Here is a 26032-nt window from a genome sequence, read left to right on the forward strand (position 1 = left end):
GTGGGCATCACCGAGCCCAAACAAACGACGCTTCTCCTTAACAAATTCACTTGCTGCCGGCTTGCAAACTCATTTCCCCAAAGGATTTAACATTTATTAAGAGCCGCTGGGAAGACGATTTTACATCACACCTTCAAATTCAACTCAGTGTCAGGCTCAAGTGGGTGAGTGGACAAATACTGCATATATTGGCCAATCTTGGGGACCTTAGTAGATTGTTGGATTGGGATTGTGATGCTGAGAATATGAAATCAGATCAATGAATGAGATTGGTGATAAAGTGAGGGGTAGTTCACCCTTTTTGCATGCTGATACATAAAGTTCATAATGTACATATTCTTTCATATGAGCTTGAAAATGGTTTGAACCAAATTACTGTCAGTGAGACTTCACCAACATTCTCTATTTCATAGAGAATCATGACAAGAATTTGATCATTTTTCTCTCTTTACGATAATTGTGAGGTACCGTATATAAATTGTGTTTGAATGATGAAAAACGGATTGTCATGTATTGAGAAAATATCTTTCAATGGTGATGCAAGAAGATTAACAATAGCCAATATGGTTAGCGACATGCCATTCTTAGGACAGTGAAAGCATCTGGTTGTATCTGACTTCTTGGAATGGAACCCTCCAAGTGAGAATTGTGTGCAGTCACACTCTGTGTCACCACGTGAAGTCACCACAAACAGGTCATAGCTAACTTTAGCTGCAGAGGAGAGAGAATATATTGCCTCTCGATGACTGCATTTTTATTAGATTGCTCTTACATCGTGAATATGATTGATTGAAACTTGTTTTTGTTTTTGCTTGTCTTTGGTGGACCATAATATAATATAATATATATATATATATATATATATATATATACAGCAAAGTCTCGTTATATCGATATTCAAGGGAGTCCGAAAAAATATCGATATAACCAGGACTATCGATATATTCGACCCTGTTTGCATGTAATTTTCTCTGTGCGTGCATAGAAATAGTATCGATATAACCGGGACTATCGATATATCCGATATCGATATAACGAGACTTTACTGTATATTGATTTGGATTTTGATTTGGATTTTGATTTGCCTTTATTCGTCTCGCAGTGGAGAAATTTACATTTCACAGCAGCAAAGTTATGAAAGGAACTGTGTAAATTCTTGTGTGATCTTTTTTTTTCAGTTTTGAAACAGTCCTTGCAAAATGTGGAAACGTTCAAAGGGCTCAGGACGCAAAGTCTGTAAGTAGTGACACTATTCTCCCTGCTTAATTGTTTTCTTTTCATTTTATTGGTTTTGTCATTGTTGTTCCGTTCATCTGGGTGGCACTGGCCCAGTGTCTTTGCCAATATATCCATGTTGCTCTGATGAAAGCAGCGGTCCCACCATGTGTGTCATTCATTTTGTTGATTTAGATTAGATCTAATTCTCACTTAAGCAACCGTGCTCGTGATGTACACTCATCTCAAGGAGCAGTGTTTGGATACATTGATTTGAGTTGTATTTGGACATTGCCACTAAACGTTTTCAACAATCTTCATCCTTTGTTGTCAGAACCATAAACATGACTGACATTTGAAATGTGAGGCAATTTATGGAACATAAGAGCCAGTGTATTGGTGGTTCAACAAGATACCTTGTTATTATAATTGGATAGTAGGAAAATGTATCTGTGAATCTGTAGCTTAAAAATGAACTGAACTCAAAGCTCAAATAACACTCTTGCCACCGACATGACTTTGAGTGCAGCATCTGTGCTCCAATTCAAGTGAGCACTGAATGAGAAGGCTGGATTTTTAGCCAGCCTGTGCCTGCTGAGTTGAGTCTTCACTCTGAGGCTTTAACAATGAACTGACCATGAGAAGAAAACATCCCAGGATTAAGGGTGCCTTCCCACCCTGCTTTGCTGTGAGGCTCCCAGCGCCTCGATTTGTTTAGGCCCCTCTGAGCTTTTATGTTATGTCTGATTGACATTGTGAAGAAACTTAGATTGTATCCTCATTTTGTATAATGCTGTAATACTCAGCTGATCTGGCAAATTTCCCCATTGTGGGACGAATAAAGGTATTCTGATTCTGATTCTGAACCCAGCCACTATGCGACAATACATGACTTGACAGGATAAAAGCCAGTTTATGTATATGTTTTTGACTTCTCTCGTACGACGATGAGCGCAGCGGCTGCTCTCTGTGCTCAGGCAAATAAATATCCTGCTTGTATGATCTAAACAAGAGGACCATCTCGACTCTTTGTTCTCCCAAAATGCATCGCGAAAGCGCTGAAGATCTCAACAGACATGCACTCCCTATCACTCTGCTCACCATGTATTTTACTTCACTGGCTTACTCCCTGGATTTTCTTGCCAGGAACTGCTTAAATGCAAGAAATTCTGCCGCCCTCAGTTTTTTTTAACATTTCTGTGAATGGGAAGACACACGCGTTTTCATTTCACTGGCCGCAGTTTTACAATGTACTGTTTTTCCACCATTGTAATGTGATTATAGATGTTTTACTGCGTGAATTATATCCCGTAGGTTTCTCACTCGTTCACCAGTATATTCAACATTTCAACGAGAAAGCCGGCAACAAATCAGGTATGACAATGACAACTCAAATATTCTAATACTTTATGAGAACGTTGTGTTCTCGAAGACTATAATCATATATTTGAAGTTGAATGATGTATTTGAATCGTGATTTCTATGTCTGTTATTGATTTTGAACACTTTACCACAGAAGAAACTGAATTTGGTCCATGCTTCGCTTTCTTCAATTCTCTTGAGCTTTTGTCATTGTGACATTAATCATTGACTGTTGAATTGATGTTGATCATTGACTTTGATCAGTTTTGAGGGCTTTGTGATCATTGCACTGAAAAAAAACAAAATGTTGAATGTACTTAGCTTGAACTCGTTAAATGTTGCACAAAATAAAATCATCTGGATCTCATTTTTTTTAATTTACTTTACAGCTACTTAAAAAAAAACGAAATCCAGATGATGCTCATGCGTGTACAACAATCAAATACAAATTATACAAATTATACAAAAATTATACAAATACAAATTACTCTTTTGAGTAAAAGAAACCAAAGCCTCACCATGGATTGCGCAATGACTATGCTAACTCTGCTGGCTTGCTCTGCAGTGAGACCGCATTGCTGTCCCTCTGCATATTGCTATTAAAGTGTTCAAACACTTTTGGTATATGAACCAAATTTCTACAATTTAGCTGGTGTATATAATGTCGAGTCACTTTACATTATAAACACTGTACTACAGTGCTTATTTTATTTTATTTTATTTTTATCAAAACTGTGTGATTAGGTGAGGCACACGGTTCTCCTGCCTCATGACAGGGGGCGCTGGTGATTACAGATTCTTCTTGCGCCTCCTTGGCTGCAGAATAATAGAATTAGTGAGAGCAAGCTACAGTAAACAGTTAGTAAGTTACGTGCAACCATCCAGTCATTTTTTCGTGTTACATATCCAAATTGAAAGAAATAGAGGGACTTTTGAAACTGAAGAAAGATAAGGAAGGCTTCTACAAAGAAGTTATCAATGCCTTTCTTCAGAATTAGCGGCACATGGACTTCATTTATAAGTAAAGGGAACATGATAAGGTTTTTTTCATTCTTTTTTTCTATGCTACAGTTTATATAAAAAATGCTGACATGACATTTTAAACAAAACATGTTAACTGTTGCCAATCAAATGGTGAATAAGATACTCTGTAGAGTTCAAATGTTTGTAAATCTGACTGTGATGACGTCAGTGCCTCACCAGCTATGAACCTCACCGCACGTCACTGGTTTACACCAATATTCGAACCCATCTAAGGTTCATTTTGAAGCACGCTTTCCTTTTAAGCATTTAGCCACAGGTTCTACCAAATTAAATAAAGAGTGAAACTAAATAGGACATGATTTAATCATGTCTCAACTTTAAACGCCTACACACCCACCCAACAATGAACTGAAATCAACAAGTAAACACAGGTTAAATACATAATTTGTCATTTAGCTATGAATGAACTCCTACGGTGTGTTGAACCAAATTCATTGAAGAACCCATTCTAGGACAGCGGGCACCTCAGAGGATGGGTGATCATGTCATCAGGCTACAGGTTATGTACTCTTATATGGGCCCTTTATTTCAATAAAGCATCAGTGGCACATACATTAGCGAGCGCACACTTGTTTGGACATTTCTGTCATGTGGTTCACTAAGCTGAGAATCTACATACTGTTTTTTTATATTCACATAATCATTTCCTGCTCTCTTTATACAGCTGCAATCCGGAGAAGATCAAAAATTCCTGGGGTGGTCATCACACAGTATACAGTGAGCATACCGGAGGGGAAAAGTGTACCAGATTTCAAATCGAAATTAAACCAAGTCAATGGCCAAGGAGGTGAGTTTCTATATGTTCCAAGCGGCCTCGTGTTTCACAGTCGCTGTCCAATGACTAACTGCAGCTAGCGCTTGTTAGCAAGACAAAAGAAAACCAAAGTTTCGCATTCTGACATATTCTTCAGGGAAATCAGCTATTTTCAAGGCTTTGGTTATAGGAGAGCCCAAACCTGAAGTGACATGGAAGCGAGTAAGAGGCAGCATGTTAGACAAGGAGAAATATCAGATGAAATATGATGAATCAACAGGGGAGTACTCACTGGAGGTGAATGAATCATAGAATAAAAAATAAAACTGCCAACACGTGTTTTTGTTTTCGTTGCCTTGTAACATTTGGTGTCTTCCTCTAGATTCGAGCAGTAACGAGTGCAGATGTAGACACATACAAATGTATTGCAGTGAATGAATACGGAAAAGCTATTTGCTCTGCAGTATTAAATTTGACAGATGGTAAGTTAGATACATGTCGAACTTTCTTGACATGTAGTGTGTTTTGGGTTTTGCATCGTTTCTAATCTGTCTGTTTATCTACAGAAAACAATATACTCGTTTAAAATGATTTCTTTTTTACTTGCAGTAGTCACTGATCCATCAGATTTCAGAAAATTGCTGAGAAAGACAAATACAAAGTAAGACTGCATGACTGCCGTTTCAGAAAAGTTCCAGGGTTGGCATGACAACGGATGTGTTCAAATACAACTTGCAAACAAATTAGTTTTAGTCTTCATTTCATGAACTTTTTTACGGTCTTCTCTGCTATGCCTTCATGTTCTCCTCAGTCTTCATGCAAAACACTACATACTTCTCATGCACCCAATGAAGCAAATGTGTGGCATTCGGATTGAGTTTGTAAAATATATTTTTTGATGCCAGTCCTGGAACCTTTCTTGCACATCTTGAATGCTATATGGAACCATTTTTTGCAACAAAGCATCATTGGTACAAAGTAATATTTCCATGATTTACAGTATTTACGAGGAAAACAAGACAGAGAAAGTCAGAGAGAGAAATGAAGGACACTGGGACACGCTGCAGGGGGACTATGAAACACGAGGGACGAAAGACATGCATTTGATGCACATGAAAATGGAGGAGAAGAGGCAGGAAACATTGAAATATCAGGTATGAAATAAACCGGATTGCTTACAAGCTGACCTGCGTGCCTGTGATGGCGACACTCTTTCTGCAAGAATACCGTGATTACTACATACAGGTCATGGTACTCATTTGAGTTTGTGATTTATGCTTGCTTCAATCAGCATGGAATGAGTCCTCCTGATGAAGATTTGGTGAGGAAAAATGGATTTGTAAATGGCGGATGTGCAAAGGACGCTGACAACTTCACACGTACGCTAACAGATAAATGTGAGTTCATATTGTTATATGTACAAAACAAGTTTATGTGTTTACTGACATTGTAACAGGGAGATGTTTTGCCAAGATCAAAACATCGATGAGAAGGTTTCTTCAGCCGTCATCTGTACAAATGTGAAGGTTTCGGACGTTTCGCCTCCTATCCAAGAGGCTTCGTCAGCGAACTGGATAGGAGGCGAAACGTCCGAAACCTTCACATTTGTACAGATGACGGCTGAAGAAACCTTCTCATCGATGGACCACTCCTGTACGACTGAGAGCTTACACAGACAAGATCAAAACACTGTTTTTATCATTCATCAAAGGCCGTTTGCATGGAACCGTGTGCTGTAACTCATGAGTGTGGCCGGAGTCCCATACTGCCACTGACAAGTGATAGGTGGATTTTAGTGCCAAGGCAAAAAATACACAAATATTAACTCATGTACTGCAATTCATAAACACATTCAGAAATTGAAAATATGACGTACAGCGCCTTCCCTGAATTTGTTCGGGTTTTGTTTTTTTCATGTTTGTATGCCGATAAAGCGCTGGCCATGGTCTCGGGAAATATTTTTACTTTTCCACAAGAGGGCAGCATTTCCCTTTTTTCTATGTGTGTGTTTTATTCCAGCTATTCAGCTGTTGTTAAAGCACTATATAAACCAATATGTATGTACTGTATTGCATTGAATTTTGGACAGCCGCCCTCATTTCAACCTCATGTAACCCCAGCCCCATATAGTTTAGGAATTACCTTTTTTTATGAAAGAAGAAAGTTTAAGGTTTCTAACACTGTATTCAGTGTTTAATGTATTCAATGTTGTCTAAAAGTCAATATTCTGTGGGTCCTGGAATTTAAGTGACAATGACAATAATCCTCGCACTGGAGTGGACACATTTCTGCACGTCTGGCAGTGAATGAGTTAAACTGATTAGGATTCGTTTTTTGAAGAAAAATGAGTTGTGATTAAACACAGAATATTGACTGACATTCTGTGTACTTCAATTGCTTTGACTCAGTGAAGAATGCTTGGATTAGAAGTTTTGAGATGCTGAGTGAACTCCTGGCCAGACATGTCCAATTGGACATTTTAACACAATTTTCTTCCCACATTGACAAGCAGAAGCTTTACCACTTTTTGGGCATGTGCATTCGATCATCTTGACTTTAACATTAACCCATGCATGGTGCATAACAGCGAGCATATTCTTTGTATTGAGAGGGCAGTGGTACAATTTGTGACTACCAGCATTTTAACCATTAGTTATGCTTTGCCGAGCTTAATATATATATTCCTGCAAAATAAGACCTCACCCAATTCACGTATCACCTGTACTGGAGGTGTCGAAGTACAGCGCACTTTATGTATTTTCCTGAGTATCGTGTTTCCTGTCGCTTTTTTGCTCTGCCTAATAATAAAGAAAATAAAAAAATTAAATAAAAAAATAAATCCAATCCAATATTCTTTTGTTTATTTTCAGTTCCCCAGATCGACTTTGCGGTCAACCTTAAAGAGGCAATAACGGAAGAAAAAGACACTGCGCTGTTTGAATGCGTGCTGACCCAGCCGTTGCCTAAAATTACTTGGATGAGCAACGGCACCGTGCTAGAAGACAGTGAAAAATATCAAATCAGTGTGTCGAATCACCAAATGATCCACAGGTTGTTGATCACGGACTGCTCGGACCAAGACAAAGGTCTCTACTCAGCTGTGGCTGGGAGTGCCTCAAGCAATGCTGCGCTAGATGTAGAAGGTAACTACTTGGACTACAAATGTGCCGTCAGGATTTGAGTTGACCCGTGATCATCTTTCTTCTTGATGTGTGCATCTTGGTCATTTTGCCTCAAGCTGACCTTGAAGCAGCTGGCAAGAAGAAAACAGGAGGAGCAGGAATAGACCTTGAGGAAGTGGTCAAACAGCAGCAAATCAAAAACCAGGAAGAAATGGAGAAGATTTTGCAAGCCGTCAAAGCAAAACATGACTCAGGGGAGTTGACAGAGCAGAAGACGTCTACTTGCAGAAAAGCAGGAGAAATCACATCCCTGACTGCACCCGTCAAATACAGTGGGAGTGACATGCTTGATTCAAACAATAATTGCAACAAAGCAATGCCCAACGGTATCTCACCATCTTCACAGCAGATGATCGATGGTAAGCATCATTTTTGACTTTACACAAAAAAACACAAGCATTTTGGAAAACATTTTGCTTTCCCATTGTTTTTTTTCTTCAAGAAAGCTAAAAAACTGAAGCGAACATTGAATTTATGTAGCTATGCATTTGTGGTGTCAGAAATTTTCTTGTAATCCTTTTGTGATACATGTCCAAACATCTTACACTGGAAGAGCTAGAAAATAAAGCACATATAATACCATCGGTCATACACCTTCAGATTTAGCCATCATTTTCATTCAGGTAGGGTGTCAATACTGTAATTCAAAAAAAAAATTACAATCATAAATATTATGCATTGACCGATCAGTTCAATTTTTTTTCCTTGTTACCACTGTCAATCTGTTTAAGCATCTTTTATCATTTTCATTGTTTGTGAATCTTTATTTCAATTTAGAAAACTGTCCCAATATGTACTCCGTTCAAAGTTAAACACCTACCCGGCAGGCAGTAAAAAGATAAAAGCTCCAAGATTATAGGAAAAAAAAGCCTTGTCATGACTAATAAACTGGATTCATAAAGTTTTTAAGAATTAACGGAGTGTCTCTTGGATGAGTTTGAATCCAGAGAATCGGTCCAGATTTCTGTGTGTTGTTGATGTACATACGGCCTTTTGCCGTCGCAACAAACTCCACTTGCATAATGCTTTTGGAACAATGAGTTGGCATTACAAAGCATTGTCATCGCAGTCTTTGCCATGATGCTAATAACACATTGCTGCACAGATGGCTTTGGAACAGATAAATGGGAGGAGACAAAGGATGGTGATATAGGAAACACTCTGGAAGAAGAAATGGAGCATGCAGTCCAAGGTAATCTTTTGTACTGAACAGTCGTTCGGAAATCTTTCACATCAAGTACTACCACAAAAAAAAAATACAGAGCGCTTCAGGTACATCATGCCCCACATTAAAATACAATAGTGCAGCAGCTTTAAATGTTCATGAAAATACTGTTATTGCAAGTTACTGTGACTTTCCACATGATTTGTTCATTGGCACTCCTCCAAAATCGAGGTAAATTAACGACTAAATACTGGAAATGTGTATTGAAAAGTTAAACGCACCTGAACCGAGCTTGAGCACGGATGCATCCGAGCCCAAATACCCCCGTTGATTCTAAAACCACACCTTGACAATTACTGGAACAGAAAATATGACTACTGTTTTTCTCCTCGTTGATCGCAGTGGTCTCGGTGCATTCACTAACTTCATGATTATGTTGAGTTTTTATCCGTGCAGAGACTGGGGACATGTGTGAGGATGAGTTAAATGAAAGCAAGATGAAGCTCACACCCAAGAAGAAAAAATGTAAGTTTAGGTGCACAAAGACTGATGATTCAAGTTGACAAGCAATTTTATCCTGTCGTTTTTCCACAGTAATATTGTCAAATCCTGAGACATTGACACACTTGAAGATAGTGACCCTCACGCTTCTGGAGCAATGTTACCACACAAACTCATTTAGCTTCAGTGCACACTTGCTGATTACGGTGTTTAATTTTCTATTTGCGGCTAGATTATAGTTTTCGTTTAATCCTTGGGGAGCACAAAGTAAATTGTATTTGTTTTGTCTTGATAGATGAAAGCTACTTTCATGAAGACAGCGAGGCTGAAGAACTGATTGGCCTCGCTAAACAACCGAGGCGTAAAAGAATTGGCCCACTGATCGAAGATGCAGTCATTGGTGAATATTCAAATGAGCTGTTCATCCCTTTTGTATGTCATATCAACAAAAATTAATTGCAATTTCTTCATTGTGTGCAAGCGTCCTTTCATATCATCTTTTATGTATGTTTGTACAAGGACTGGCACTTTTTTATGCTGTGTCTGTTCCGTTCTGTAATTTTTTGTACATGTATTAGACCCAGGTGTTCAGTTCATTTGGGGATTGTCGGACATCAATGCCATCATCTGTGAAAATGCAGAGTTAACTTGTAAACTCAGCAAGGAAGACTGCGAGGGAGTTTGGTTCCGAGATGGCGAAAAGGTCCGACATTCAAATGGTTTATATTAACTCATTTACTGCCATTCCCAAGTTTATTCAGGAATTGAAAATATGACGTGGAGCGCCATTCTGTAATTTGTTCGGGTTTAGGTTTTTCTTGCGGCGGTGGGAGGGCTGCAGATACAGCACTGGTCAGACCTCTGTCAATGTTTTTTCCCTTCCAGGAGGGGGCAACATTTGCCTTTTGTACAGCTGCCCTCACTTGCTCCACATATTACTCCATACCCATATAACTTAGGAATTAACTCTTTTTTTCTGATGAAAGAAGAGAGTCTCTGGTTTCTTAAGCTGCATTGAATGTTTATGTAGTCCAAAAACTCAATATTCTGTGAGTCTTCGAATTTGAGTGAAAATGACACTGGAGTGGACACATTTTTGTCTGGCAGTGAATGAGTCAAGCATTGATTAGCTTTTTCGTCCAGGTATAATCCAGATGTGTGGAATGCTTGACTTTGTTTTAATGTCACCTTTCCTTTCAGATCATAACCAATGACACGTTTAGAATATCTAAAGATGGTGCAATACATAAATTGCTCATAATGAACTGCCAGGAGGAGCACTCTGGGAAATACCGTTTTGAGGCTGATAATCGCAAGACAGAAGTGGTGGTCAACGTCAAAGGTTTGAAAACTCATCAAAACAACAATCAAGTTTGATAAAAATGCCGTAACACTTACCTCAGTTTTCATTTTCTTTCTTCAGATCCACCAAGATTTGAGCCAGAGGACCTCAATGCCTTCACAGAGCCCTTGAGAATTAAAGTAGGGCATAATGCAATCTTTAAACTGAAATTTCTTGGCTTCGAGCCCATTAAGATCAAGTGGTACAGAGAGGGAGAGGAGCTCCATGATGACGCCAGCAGCACCAGGATAGATAAATCGGCCAATCACAGCCGCCTGCTGTTGAGCAGGTGCCAGAGGAGGGACTCTGGAGAGATCAAGATCAAGCTCAAAAATGAGCATGGCACCGCTGAGGCGATAACACAGCTCATTGTGCTTGGTGAGCCAATAATTCAGTCAAACCAATTACACACAAAGTTCGATTTTTCTATGTAGTCTGACATGTTGAAGTGACACTTCAAAGTCTTTGCCTCTTTATTTGTATTCAGACAAACCCACGACCCCATTGGGTCCCGCCGAGTTAACACTTAGTTCAGCGACATGCATTGAATTTAAGTGGAGGCCTCCAAAGGATGACGGCGGCTCGCCTGTGATCAATTACATCATGGAGCGACAACAGATTGGCAGAAACACTTGGAAGAAAATAGGGGAGATTCCGGGCGTGCCGTTCTACCGCGACACAGATGTGGACCGCGGACGCAAATATTGTTACAGAATCCGAGCTTTGACCTCAGAGGGTGTGAGCGAAGTGATGGAGACCGAAGACCTGCAAGCTGGCATTCTGGGTGAGGCTTTCTCACCCACAAATATGTGCTGACTTTACAAAAATGAATCAACAATTAATCCTGGAATGATTCATAAAATATCACTAATGGTACACTCACCTGTCTTGTGTGTGAGCAGCGTGGATTCAGGTTCCACTCGCTGATTGTGTGGAAGTGGGTGTGACTGGTTGTTTGAGTCCTGCTGGCATTCAGTTGAGTGTGTAAGACCCTGCACAGGATAAGCAGTGTTTAGAATGGATGGATGGATGGATGGATGGATGGATGGATGGATGGATGGATGGATGGATGGATGGATGGATGGATGGAGAAATCATACTCAGGTGTGTAAAGATCAAGTCTAAAAAGTTACCTTGAATGCTGATTAGTTAGTCACACTATTGAACAGGTTCTATTTATCATGAATGTCCTTGCTCACTAGATGAAAGATTGGAAACCAAAACGCTGGAGGTAACCACCATTTTTCTATCAGTACTACTGTAACCCTTGCATAAAAATTAACAGCTTGCATAAAAAAGGACAGCTCAAAATTGCTGAACAAGAAACCAACATGGATGGAAAAGCTCATTTTGTTAAAACTAAAAAAAATCACACAAATCAATTCATTGAGAATGTTTTTAGTCATGTAAGAACTTTGAGGAGGTTTGTCCTGTATTAGGCCTACTCACATTTTTGTGTAAGGCAGGATAAGAACCGGTTTAAGCGCACTGTCGTAAGTTACAATTTATGACAGTCAAACACTATATTTCCAATACTTCCACGCGGTTTCAGATATGTTTCTATAATATTTTTTATTCTGTTTTTTTTCTCCCATTTTCCCACAAAAATGTACACTGAATTTTGGATCACACTTTTTGAAAAACCTGAAAAAAAATAATTTATGCTTTTATCATTGTTGTTATTGTTGTAGAATTGAATTAATCAGTTAAACCAATCCATGTCGTTGCGAGCACCTGTCAGATCCTCATCCTTGTTCTAGCTTGTTTTTATAACAAGCCCCTAAAGTAAAGAAATACAACATTGGAAAAAAAGACTGTGGAACAATGTAAAAAAAACAAATAATGAAAAAAATACATGCTAATGCTATGCACACTAGCCAGTGTAACTCATATCATTTCTTGAGGTCCTTTGACAACAATCATAAATAAGCCTGTTGCAGTACAATGATGCAGAAGCAATCCAAATGATTTACAGTAAAGGCCTCCTAGTCATATCTAGCAAACGAAATCATCACAGGGATTGCAGTGCTTTTGAAATAGAGCAGCTCACCCTGCTGTCAACTAAGGTCATTGCTCCTTTTTTTGGGAGCGAGGGTGACCTCGGCATTATAAGAACTTTCCATATTTCCCAAATGAGTGATAAGACAGTGGACAGCACTACAAGGAAACGTATGTGAAAATGTGACTAATTTGGAACAAGTTCAACATATTTAATAGACGAAGCACAAATCTATACAAAAATTTAACGTGTTTTTTTCCTGTAATTAAAAATCTACATTGTTTACCCCCAACCCCTCCGGACTAAAGCGTTCCCCAGTGCGCCTGCGCCTCCGAGAGTGGTCAGTGCTTTTGACGACTGCATCAACCTTTCTTGGACTGCTCCAAGTAATACGGGAGGCTCACAAATTCTTGGCTACATTGTGGAAAAACGCAAAAAAGGAAGTAATCTGTGGACTGCGGTCAATGCTTCAATGGAGCCAATAAAAGGTTTGTTCATGTTTCATTTTGTTGAAGTTGTAAATGTTTGTAACGATAACCTTGTGGTTTTAATCCCAGAGAAGAAATGTGCAGTGAAAGATGTTGTGGCAGGTATAGAATATGAATTCAGGGTTTTGGCTGTGAACCTTTCGGGACCTGGGGAATTTAGCAACCCATGTGACTTTGTCTTTGCTCGAGATCCGAAAAGTAAGTGAGGCAATTGAAATGAATCTGTCAACCTCCAAATATGTGTCTTGCTGTTTGATTTATAAAACATGTTTCTTGTTATGCCCAGAGCCTCCTGGGAAAGTTATTGGCTTAAAAGTGACAGACACTTCTTACAACCACTTTGTCTTGACCTGGACCAAACCAAAAGACAAACCTGACATAGAGGATGAAGCTAAGGGATATTTTGTGGAGATAAGGAATGCGCAGTGCCTAGAATGGTCACGAAGCTTCACCATCACCACCACCTTCACTGTAAAAGGCCTGAGGGCAATGGATATGTACTGGGTCAGAGTGATTGCAACCAATGATGGAGGAGAGGGCCAAATTGAGGAGCTGTCCAATTATGTCCTTGCCATGCCGCCCCTTGGTATTCTTCTTCACTCATACTTTTAAAAAATACTAATTTTTGAAGCTGTGTCAGGCTGCATGATTCGTTTCGTCGTGTTACTTGTTTAATTTTGTCCACTTTATTTTGGTATTCAGTAGCTTAAAATAATCACCTAACTCCAGACATATTCAGAGATCTCTTAAAAAAAATCTCGGGACAGATCATGTTATTTTATGACATCACTCCACAAAATGAAATGGATTAATTCAGCACATTTTTTTCTGTGGAAAGGCAGAATACTTTTTTTATATGTTTTGAAAACATGTTTGTGTGTCTGCAATTCGATAACTGCATGAACAGAAGTGTCATTCACCAGAAAAAAACTATGTTAAATTTTAATTCATCAAATGCTTATTTTAAGAAATTTGTGTGTAGTATATGTACATAGATATGTACATGGATACATATACTTTTATTTCGTGCAACCATTTGAAGAAATTAAATTACCGTATTTTCCAGTGTATAAAGACCATCCCCAATGAATAGGGTATTTTCATACATTTTCCATATATGAGGGGCACCGGAATAAAAGGCGCACCTTCAATGAATAAAAAAGCTTTCCAAATATAATATAGAAATATATAAACGTTTTCCAAATATAAGACACACTACATTATAAGGCGCGACAGTAGGGCGGGGGTTATGCACCACTTCTTCGGCAGGGGGAGATGGAGTCAGTGGCTTGTGATAGTCGTTGCGAGACCCGTTGTGGCTCAATATTACTTCACATATAAGGCTCACCTGCGTACAAGGCGCAGGGTCAACTTTTGAAGAAAATTAAGGCTTTTGGGTGTTCCTTATACACCGGAAAATACTGTAGGTATATCAATAAAACTGTTGTTCGTTTAAAACCCAGCTTGAATGACAGAGATTTCTTTCTTTTTTGTTTTGTAGTGAGACCAAAATTCACAACTAAAAAGATGAAAACATTTGTGGTGGTGAGGGCAGGAAACACTGTCAGGGTCACCATAAACTTTGAGGTGAGAATTCAATCTTTTAACACGCCTCATGCAGTCAACATAATATTCTGTGATGGCATTCCTATGATATAACTAATGCCACTCTCCAAAGGCTTCCCCACCACCGGATATCGTGTGGCTCAAGGACAATGGGCCTGTGCCAAAGCGAGTCACAGTGAGTAACTCAGACGGAGCTTCACAGATGTTGATCCCTTTGTCTGAGCGCTCCGATTCTGGTATCTACTCCATTTTGGTGAGAAATTTGGCAGGACAGGAGACTTTCAGTACAGAAGTCAGGGTCACAGGTATAAATGATCGCCAATCTTCTATTAAATACTGTATCACTTTTATAATGTAGTATATCTAAACGTCTTGCAGATGACCCCAAGCCTCCAGGACTGGTAGAAATAGAAGAAAATGTACCAGGAACAGTGCAAGTGACTTGGCAACCTTCTCCTGATGAGAAGCTTGATGACCGACTGCATTACACAATTTCCAAACTGGACTCCAGCAAACACTCGTGGATCACAGTGGCTGACAGACTCTTCAATAACAAGTTCACTGTTTGCAATATCATGCAAGGGAGGGAATACCATTTTCGGGTCTACGCCAAGAACGACATGGGTGTGTCCGCACCATCGGAGTCACCCACCTGGGCGGTGGAGAAAAAGAAAGGTATGTGCAACATAGAAGCAGGGGCAGCTACCTACCCTGTAGATCAACAGCGACGCTTGAGAAGGGGAGGTGGGTTAGGTCGATATCCTCAGTGAGTAACAAGGGTTCAGTTTATCGTATTTTTTGGGGGGGTCGGGATTGAAAAATTGATAAAAACATGATTTTCATTGGTATTTGGATTGCTTTGTTTTTGATAAAACAAAGTAAACTGCAGCACACAAGTATTGGAAACCACATAATCAACAAAGCGTTCAACACTGAAAGTATTTCTGCTTAACTCATTCACTGCTCGATGATGCACAATATGTTGACTCCAGTGCCAGGGTTTTTGGCATTTTCACTGAAATTGCAGGACCAACAGAATATTGAGTTTTAGAACTACATAAACATTCAATTCAGCATAAGAAACCTTAGACTCTCTTCTTTCATCAGAAAAAAAAAGAGTTAATTCCTCGGTTATATGGGTCTGAAGTTATCTGAGCTTCAAATGAGGGCGGCTGTAAAAAATACAATACGACACATACATATTGATTTATAGAGCACTTTAACAACAAAGTTGCACTGAAAACTGAAGTTGCAACAAAGTGATAACATGGACAAAAGGCAAATGCTGCCCCCTCGTGGAAGGGAAAAACATTGTCAGAGATCTGACCAGCACTTTCTCTGCACCACCCAAGAAAAATCAAACCGAACAAATTCGGGAATGGCGCTCCACATCATGCAGTATTTTCAATTCCCGAATACATTAGGGAATGGCAGTTGTGTCATTTTTGGGGAGTCACGTGTATGTTTATGCTCAAATTTTATTCTAATTATGAACATTCACTCTGCTGTTTCTAAGAGCAGATGAATACAGGGAAACGACAGCAACAGTCAAAAAGCAACACACACTAACAAATATTGTTGTGGAATATAATTCTTGGTCAGAAAATAAAATTCATATAAGCAATATAGAAATACATTTTTAGTTTGTTGGGGAGGGGTGTCCTTGACTAATCCTAAACTGCAAACGGTGCAAACGGCACCTCGTCACTTGACTTCATTTTGATCACAACTCATTCTCATTCATGTTTTGCAGAAAAGATTTCACTGACCTTACCAAATCGCGAAGAATGTGACCTGCGATGTGCACCGGAATTCATCGTACCATTGAAGCTACATACTGCACCAAAAGGCTACGAATGCTACATGAGCTGCGCTGTGAGAGGAAACCCCAAACCTCGAATCACGTGGTACCGAGATCACGTCAGCCTGAACACAAACACCAACTATTACATTTCCAACACTTGTGGAGTTTGCTCCATGATGATCCTCAACGTTGGCTTGAAAGATGTGGGCAAGTACACAATCACAGCAGAGAACGATCTGGGCCGATCCGAATGTTCCACCATGCTCAGTGTCAGAGGTAAGGGGTAACAATTCCACAAGTGGTTTTCATTGTGACACGAGCCAGTTTCCATTTGGCACAAACCGTCCGTGTGCCACAAGCACAGATCAGATAAATAAATAAATCAAATGTGTGAACTTAAGAAGGCTGTGAAAACACAGTGGTAAGTAGTGATTAGTGATGTGTCGTTCGCGAACGAGTGGGTACTTAGAGCCAGATCTATGTCGTGTACGAAGAGAGCCAGCTCCTAACAAGGAGCCGGAAATGGGAGCCGACTTTTTTGTCCATTCCCCATCCCCAGTCTTCGGTTAAAGCCACATGTGATTGGTCAAGTTCCGTGGGACTAAGGGGAGAATTATAGAAACACGCAGCAGTGAGGAGTAAGGGGGAGGGGGGGGGGGGGGTTAGAAGCACAGAAGCACACTGAGTGTAGCACATGAAACTGGAAAGGGAGACGACAGAGCTTGATAGAACTACAAAGAAAAAACAAAAATGTAATGGTGAGAAAATGGATGGAAAACACAGTGACATTTGGATTTGTTTCAACTTTATTGAAAGTTCAAAGACAGAGTGTAGACTGCAAGGTTAAAATATCCCATAAATCAGGCTCCACAAATAACCCGCACAAGCCATCTGTACAATTGATGAGAAAAGACAAGCAAGGCAACCAGCTATTAATTAGGTTTCTAGTGTGTCTGCCTGCATCTGCTGCTGATGCAATATCACAACTTCCACTATGTACAACCCAGAGCTCCTTGAGGCACTTTATGCAAAAAGCTATCAACCCAGCTAAACAGAACATAGTTGATAAGGAACTGGGTATAATGATTGCCAGTGATTTTCAGCCATTTTCAATTGTGGATGACAAAGGATTCAGAAAATATACTCATGCTCTCAACCCAATGTATGCAATTCCAAGCACGAAATGTCCCGATTGTTGGGCTATTAAAGACTTTCTGATTCTGAAAACACTTTTTCAAAGAATTATACCAGAATCATATATGACAAAGAATGTGCTGCAGTCCAAGAACGGGTCAAAAAAGCCACAGCTGTTTGTCTAACAATGGATTGCTGGACATTCCGAAACACAACATCCTGCATGTCAGTTATGCCACCTTATTGAAAATGTGGGGACCTGTCTGCTCGATTGTTTTGAGTTCGATGAAAGACACATTTCTGAGAACTTAGCAGAGGAGCAGGGCAGTACTGCAGGACGCATGTACTGTTTTGGAGCCATTTGAGCAGGTCACTGCAGATCAGTGTAGACAGGTACAGTGGACAAATGTTATCACATTATGCTGTTATTATTATTCAATTGTTATCATTTTTACTAGTTGGTATTATTGCATTATTAATATGAAAAGTAAATTAGTGACAGCTGATCATCAGAACATAGTAACCACAGGGAAAGTGAAAGTTAGTGGATGCTCTCTGTGCACATATAAATAAAGCCATATACATAAAAATATTTGATATGGTGTATTTTTTATATGAGTGCTTCGTTTTTCACATAATTGTACATGATTTTTGGTAGTTAATTAATCTAAGCAAAAAAAAAAAAAAAAAAAAAAAAAAAAAAACAGAGGGGCCGTTTGGGAGCCAAAAGACCCATATCTTTTTAGTGAGCCGATCCAAAAGAACCAGCTCTTTGAAAGGAGCCGGAATTCCCATCACTAGTAGTAATGAAAAATTAAGTTTCATAAAGCACTTGTGGTCTTTTTTTAATGTTGAAAGTGCCACTCTTCATTTAAAGAGACAGTAGAAATTTATTGAATTTTCATTGCACTGCCCTGTATCTTTAAACCAAAACGCGTGAAACAATACCATATAAAAATCATAAATCTTAATTTTCTCATCACTAGTAGTAAGTATACTATAATTATTGATTCTTTAAGTATTTGAAGCATGTGAGTGACATTTTGTCATACATGTGAACTTTCGTAAAATCGTGCAAAAAAACATCACATTGGTTTATTGTGAAAACGCTGTGTTTTTTTTCACGAGGCAAAATGTGTTTGTCTCTTTTATACAGAATGAAGAATCTGACAACCAGGATTCTGTTTATTTTTTCCTTTTTCTTCTTTTTTTAGGTCGCTCAGATGCTTTTATTATTGCTGCTTGGATGTTATCCATCAGTTGCATGACGTAATCTGTTGGTTTGTTACAAAAACTGAAATAAATGTTTTATTTGTCAAGATTTTGTGGAGTTTTTTTATTTTATTTGCAGCAGATTGTGTGCCAATTGTGCCTTTGCAAATTTGTCTTCATGAGAAGAAAATAGGAACAATCTTTTATCTGGTTTATTAAACATACGAGTCCCATTTGTGTCCCAAAGAAATACAATGTATGAATGCATTAACTGCAATGCAATACATTAACTGCATTTTTTTTTTATATTATTCTTGTTTTACAAGTGCTCTGAACATGTATTAGCTGCATGTTAAATACAAAAAAATTCTCAGCCTAATCACATTACCTGACTTAGTTTCTTTCGTTTTTTTATTATTACTATATTTATATTTTTGTAAACAACAGAATGAATTCCTTAATTTGTCGGACCACCCTGAGGCTGCTCTCTGGAGGTTGGTTTTGGATTTATTTCTGTTGCCGCTATTCGCTCTTTCAACATTTGGCGGCGCCAGATAATCAGACAATGAAATACAACCATTGATGAATAATCAGAATCATCATCATGGGGCAGAAAATCAACCATTGGATTGGATATGCCTTTATTAGTCTCACAGTGGAGAAATTTACATTTCACAGCAGCAAAGTGATGAAAGGAATGGAAGTAGAAAAACGAAATACATGAGCATACATAGTGACAAGTATCAGCGTTTGTAGTAGAAGTGTGAAATTGTGTAAATGTCCTTGAAGAAAAAAATATTTTTAGATTTTTTTTAGTTATTTATTTCATTACATTTACTATTAATTACAATAATTATTTAACAATATTTTTTTTCAAATGACAATAACACAAAAGGTCCATGCTTTGATTTAAAGCTAGAAATTATTTTACAGCAAAACAGATATGTTGTATGGATGGTTGGCATATTTATAATAATAATAATAATAATAATAATAATAATAATAATAATAATAATCAGCGTCAGCGAACTAATGTCTGACTGGTGGTATCGGCCCTATTTATATATCCCTAATGTCCAGACATGGCGGCTCCGGACACAGCTATGATAGGTACTTACTCTCAGGTTGGGGGGAGCAGAGGACCACTCCCTGTGGCCCCACTGATTGTTCCTACATTCCTGACTAACGACTGGCCTATTTGCCCCACTCCCACCGGTATCACCTCATCAGCATTACGAATGTTGCCTAACCTGTTTTGCCTAAGCAGGCTATATTGTATGAACGATCCAAATTGAACCTCACCCCACCAGACCGGTTTAATGAAGGATTTTGTTGTTTAGGACGGCGGAAAAAATCATTGGCACCGCCCTACCCACTCTCGAGGACTTGCACACTGCAAGAATCCGAACAAGGGCGCGGAAAATCCTACTGGACCCTCCGCACCCTGCCCACCACCTTTTCCAGCTACTCCCCTCAGGCAGGCGCTACCGATCCATGCGCACCAAATCCAGCAGACATTTAAACAGCTTCTTCCCCCAAGCCATTAACGCTTTGAACTCTTTGAACTCTTTCAACAGTAGCCAAAATGGAACTGTATAGTGCCACTTAGCAGTTTTTTGACGACAATACTAGTGAGCGTGTTCTACCGGAAACAAATTCCTTGTGTGTTCTACATACTTGGCAATAAAGATGATTCTGATTCTGATTCTGATTTTATAAGAATCGCTTCTTTTACCCCCCTTTCAAACCATCTATGTTTTTTCGCTAAGATTTTAACCTCGTTGTCGTCAAATGAGTGGTTGCTAGCTTTTAGGTGCATATGTACTGCCGATTGAGACCCACTTATATTATCCCTGCGATGTTGATTAAGTCTTTTTTTGAGAATTTGTTGAGTCTCCCCAATGTACTGCTCTTTACAATTTTCATTCTTACAATGTATTGAATAAACTACATTACTTTGTTTTTCATTTGGTAGCCTATCTTTTGGATGCACTAATTTTTGCCTTAACGTGTTTGTCGGTTTGAAATAAGTAGGAATTTTGTGTTGCCAAAGGACTCCTTGTAATTTTTCAGAAACTCCTGCAATGTAAGGTACTGCTACTCCTCTCCTTTTTGTATCTTGAGAATTTTTGGTTTCATTCCCTATTCTTTCTTTCTGACATTTGTTGAATGACCACTGAGGGTTAGTGAGTGCTCTCCTGATATGTTTTGACTCCTTCTCATCAATAATAATAATAACAATAATAATAATAATACATGTAATACAGCGCCTTTCAAAATTCTCAATTGGAAGTAAATGAATGGACTAGCTAGCACTGTGCATTTTCTCTTACATTTCCCTCGCGCACCTGACAATTTGTTGGCAGAAAGTGGCCGAGACGAAAGACCGGGGTAAGGCAGGTCTAATTTGTAGCACAGATGGTGTCACACAATTTTGCTGGATTTTTTCAAGGTGCACTACGACTTGATTTCAATCAAACATGTGACAATAAAAGAGGGGAATATGTCTGAATTGTTCTGGCAATTCATTGAACAAAATATGACATTTTTGTATTATATTTTTGAAGCCATTGCAGCACAAGACGATTCTTGTGGCCAGTGACAAACTTAAAATCATCCACAAGACGGCTGTGTTCAGTCCCCCAACGGTACATATTCCATTTTTACCTGCATGCATTGATGACAAGACCAAGGGAAAGAAAATTTCAACCCGAGCACACAGTTCAAGCGCGCTTTGCACTCATTTTGCACCCTTACACTTTTGTATGTAATGAGTTTTCCATTACTGAAAAACTGTCATCGTGTTCTAAAAAGGTTTGCCTCTGAGGACAATGTTGAACTCTGTGATGATTGCTGCGATGTAACACAATCAGTATTGCCGTCGGCTGTTTGACACAAAGCAGCAGAACGATGACCAAATAGCAAACATTACATTGTCTCATTAATGATCTCTCGCTGATGGACGCATTCAAAAGAAATATTCATCAATGTGTGTGCACTGTGAACGTAATGAGAAGCTGTTTGCTCGTCTGGTGATTGTTGACCTCCAGTATTCCATTGCGGTCACCGTTATTTCACATTCCCGAGACATATATATAGAATTAGGTCAAAAGAAAGGTTTCACATTATGGAGTAAGAAAATCTCCCTTAGTGATTGAGATTGAAGAGGCCCACAAACAAATTAATCGTTTAACACATGTGGAACAATTTTCCATGTTTGACTTCTTACTGAGTTGCAGTTCACATCTTAGTTGATTTTTAGCAGGAAACACACACATTTTTCACAGCCCCGCTTTGTTCAGCAGTAAGGTCCGTGGTGTTGGACAGTCTGAGGCTGGATGGATGCATGGCTTGAGGAGCCTGCGATGAAAAGAAAGGAGAGAGCTGCTTCATTCAACAAAGAGGGTGCAGAAAGTGCCAGAGAGTTAATGACTGTCTTTGTCTCTTGTGTTGTGCCACATTATTTGTTATTTAGCTTTTTTGTTTGTTTGTTTTTTACTTCAAGATGGCGCTGCGAATGTGGCTGCCTTTACAGCCAGTCCTGCATTTTGTTTTTCTTTTAATTCCTTTCCTCTTAGTTTCATCACTTTGATTTTGTGAAATGTACATTTCTCCACTGTGAGACTAATAAAGGCTAATCGTATCCAATCCAAAAAGGCAAGCCACACACTAATTTAACTCCTACTGATGAATTGTACCACTACAATGAAACTGTACATTTTTCCACAAAATGCGTCATTTTTAAATAGTTGTCCATTTAAAGACATTATTCAGAATCAGAAAACCTTTAATCGCCCCACAATGGGGCAATTTGCATTGTCATACAATCTATTCATAAAAACGTTTTTTCAAGATTTTTTTCAATAAATGCCCAATGTACCACTTTCTATCTAAAGTGGAAAAGGGTATCACAATTGTCAATGTGCAGATATTTGTGTACAGAGCATTAAAAGTCGAGGAACTGGTTCATCACACCTAGTGTAAATTAACAGTTTGTGAGAGTCACAGAAGTTTGGCAAAGTTGGCACAATGGTAGGAAAACGTGTTCAAACTAGGGGTTGTGGTTTCACAGTAGTGGTCTATACTAGGGTAAGTGTTGCACATAGGGTTTTAAATTAGGGTCAGGGTTTCAAAGTCAGGTGGGTTGGGTTTTTAAATTAGGGTTTCAAAGACGGGTTTGAAACTGACTAGGCATTTCAAAGTCAGATTTCAAACTATGAGTAGAGTTTCAAAGTAGAAAAAAAATATATTTCTCCCAAAAAATGTTGGTTGGTTCATGATATTAACCTTTATTTCAAATGACCCCAGTATCTAGTAAATTATGGACTGTAAATAATCTCATCCCAGTTTTAATATAGCAAACTCAGATATAAAACGAGTACAGTGTACACATGTTTTGAGTGGAGTCTGCTGTACTCTGCATGTGGGGGCGTACGTGGCATTCCTCGCGGATCACCTTAATTTGCTCCTCCTGCTAGCTTCACATACCGCTGAACGGCGCAGAAACAAATGCTTATGCATATGTATTAATATGCAAAAACAACAAACGTTGACGACATACTCTGTATCGCAGCCCGCCTATTGTTACTGTGCAGATAAGATCTGAAGTGGACATTTGAGAAGTGGTGTCCAACTGAGGTCCACTTGAACACAGCCAACAAGATGTCTTGGTCTTCTTTCACATTCAATGTGGCAATCACATAACGAGGGTCGTCTCTCCCATTATCTAAGTGACAGGTTGAGAAATGGAAATGCTGACTGAGTGGCCGTTACCTGATCACAATAACTCTTGATTATTCAAGCCACCTGTTTTTAAAGATCACGTGAGAGTTTGAAACGTGCACAAAAGCCGTTGTCCAAACTCAAGGTGAGCAACTGCCTCGTTTTGGACGGGAAATAGCATCAGAATCAGAATCAGAATCAGAATCATCTTTATTGCCAAGTATGTAGAACACACAAGGAATTTGTTTCCGGTAGAACACGCTGCACTAGTATCGTTGTCAAAAAAAAAACTGCTAAGTGGCAATATACAGTTCCATTTTGCATAGATATGATTGTAGTTTTCAGAGCCTAAAAATGTGATTTAAGACGGAACAACTTGATGGCTGCATCATGGGTGAAAGAGAGCCAGCAATTTATTTTGAATTCAATCTTGGAGTTGGGGTTCAGTAAAATGTGAATTACTTGTCCAACAGCAAAACGTGAAACATTTAAATGTCTTACCCAACTTCAAATCTGAAAGATGTGCCAACTCAAGACATTTCACTTCCTGACTATATATATATATATATATATATATATATATATATATATATATATATATATATATATATATATATATATATATGTGACGGGTGTCACAACAGTGACTGTCTTCATCTCCACGATGCTGCTGTATTAATGAAGACGAGACGCGTGGATGTGTCTTTTTATTTCTTTTATTTCTGCAACACAGTATGGCAGAAGGGATGGGTGAAGTCGCATGGGTTTCGTCTTGTGATTAACCTGAATCTCCTCGAGATTGTTCTCAAATGCAAAACATTCTAGATAACAAAACAGAATTAACAACGTGTGATCGTATAGTGGTTATTTACAGAAAAAGAGAATACAACACAAGTTCACTGTTATTTACAAGATGTCCCTGAACGCATCATGGGCGGAGACTCGGCAGAACACGCGGTGCGCTTGTAATGGCTGGCGCACAGTTCAACCAGCCACGGACACTCACGGGCAAATGAAACACGACACAAGAAACTAAATATTGTTCAATAAAAACGAAATGAAACAATTATTACCTGCAACACAGTATGGCAGAAGGGATGGGTGAAGTCGCATGGGTTTCGTCTTGTGATTAACTGAGCAATAGAAAAGCACTATGAAGCACATGCGCTCCAAAGTTCCACTCGACAAAACGTGAAGTAAATAATGACACAAAAAGTAATCTGGACTCGAATGAATAAGGGAACTAATTAGATAACACTAGACAGTAAAAAAGGGGAAACAAAATAAGATATTGTCATGAAAATGCGCGTTAATCAAGACCAACAGAAAATTGCGACTCACCCTGAATCTCCTCGAGATTGTTCTGGAAACTATGGGCGGGACATAGTGCCACACTGTGCGCCGTTGCGTCACTTCCTTCATAATTTAATAATCTAAGCGCACAACTCCGTTACACATATATATATATATATATATATATATATATATATATATATATATATATATATATATATATATATATATATATATATATATATATATATATCAATAGGCCAGTCGTTAGTCAGGAATGTAGGAACAATCAGTGGGGCCACATGGAGGGGTCCTCTGCTCCCCCAAACCTGAGAGTAGTGACCTATCATAGCTGTGTCTGGCGCCGCCATTTTCTGCACCCTTGTTTGGATTATTGCAGTGTACAAGTCTTCGAGAGCGGGTGGTGCCAATGATTTTTTCCCCCGTCCTGTCCGTTGAAGTCGCATATCCATAGTGTCTTTCTTCTTATTTTGTTTGTAAAATTATCTGCTTGGATTGCACAAAAGCAACAGCAACAGCAATGGAACAAATTATCCAGGGCAGCTCGTGTATCAACCAACCATGACTTGAATTTGCCATGTCATTTCGTCCACCACCACAACACACAACTAGGATGACTTTCACACTATTTGCTGCTTGTTTTTATTAGCGTGCTGACCCCTGAACCCCCAGTCTCCGTGGCGTCGGCGTCAACAAGCGTCTAACGACGTGTGAACGTTTTGCCCATAGACAGGTGCAACCCCCGACCCCCACGGCCCCCCATCACAGCCCTCACAGCAAACAGCGGTTTGCGAACGAACTCAGCCACCCGATTGTGATTCTTATTGTGACAAATACAAATCAGCCTATGGAATATTATCGCTAGCTTGTTTTAGGTTTGTCAAGACATCAGTTTCTTGTTCCAATTGCACATACCTGTAACTCACCAAAAGTCCCACTGCGGGGACTATGTCACATTTCACGCTACCTGCAGCCACCATATTTCCAGCCAGGGTAACGATTGCCTTTGTTGATTGTTTCAGGTAAACTGGATCCATTTCGGCAAGCTGCCGGCAAAAGCGCCACCTCTGCAACTGAGACGTCTCGCTCCCCCGCAGTGAAGAAAATCACCGCGGGTGTTGTATTGTGGGCCACAGAAAGAACTGAGGTTCTCTCTTCTACACATTCTTCATTAATCTTCGCCCCGTAGGGTGCGTTATCGCCCCAAGCAACAGGTTCACACCAAAAG

General features: G+C 39.2%; 1 protein-coding gene across 4 annotated transcripts; it reads left to right on the plus strand.

Moving 5' to 3' along the window:
* Positions 1-25: 25 nt before the first annotated feature.
* Positions 26-26032, plus strand: LOC148903060 (immunoglobulin-like and fibronectin type III domain-containing protein 1). Of its 4 annotated transcripts, none has more exons than XM_088995646.1 (26): positions 26-164; positions 1179-1236; positions 2530-2589; positions 4286-4408; positions 4533-4672; positions 4758-4857; positions 4985-5036; positions 5376-5529; positions 5667-5772; positions 7246-7518; positions 7614-7916; positions 8663-8749; positions 9179-9247; positions 9519-9623; positions 9802-9926; positions 10424-10565; positions 10647-10943; positions 11053-11349; positions 12873-13052; positions 13122-13250; positions 13339-13638; positions 14554-14639; positions 14731-14923; positions 14997-15293; positions 16372-16698; positions 25827-26032. In XM_088995646.1, the coding sequence occupies exons 2-26, from the start codon at positions 1200-1202 to the stop codon at positions 25991-25993; spliced, it is 4149 nt and encodes a 1382-aa protein (XP_088851772.1). In that variant the 5' UTR covers positions 26-164; positions 1179-1199; the 3' UTR covers positions 25994-26032. The 4 variants fall into 4 exon arrangements, with proteins under 4 accessions (XP_088851772.1, XP_088851763.1, XP_088851788.1 ...); XM_088995637.1 differs by lacking the exon at positions 25827-26032 and adding an exon at positions 20109-20900; XM_088995662.1 differs by lacking the exon at positions 25827-26032 and adding an exon at positions 18713-18875.

This window comes from Hippocampus bargibanti, linkage group LG01 (genome assembly GCF_051943395.1).
Source record: "Hippocampus bargibanti isolate YZ-2025 linkage group LG01, ASM5194339v1, whole genome shotgun sequence".
Classification (NCBI taxonomy): domain Eukaryota; kingdom Metazoa; phylum Chordata; class Actinopteri; order Syngnathiformes; family Syngnathidae; genus Hippocampus; species Hippocampus bargibanti.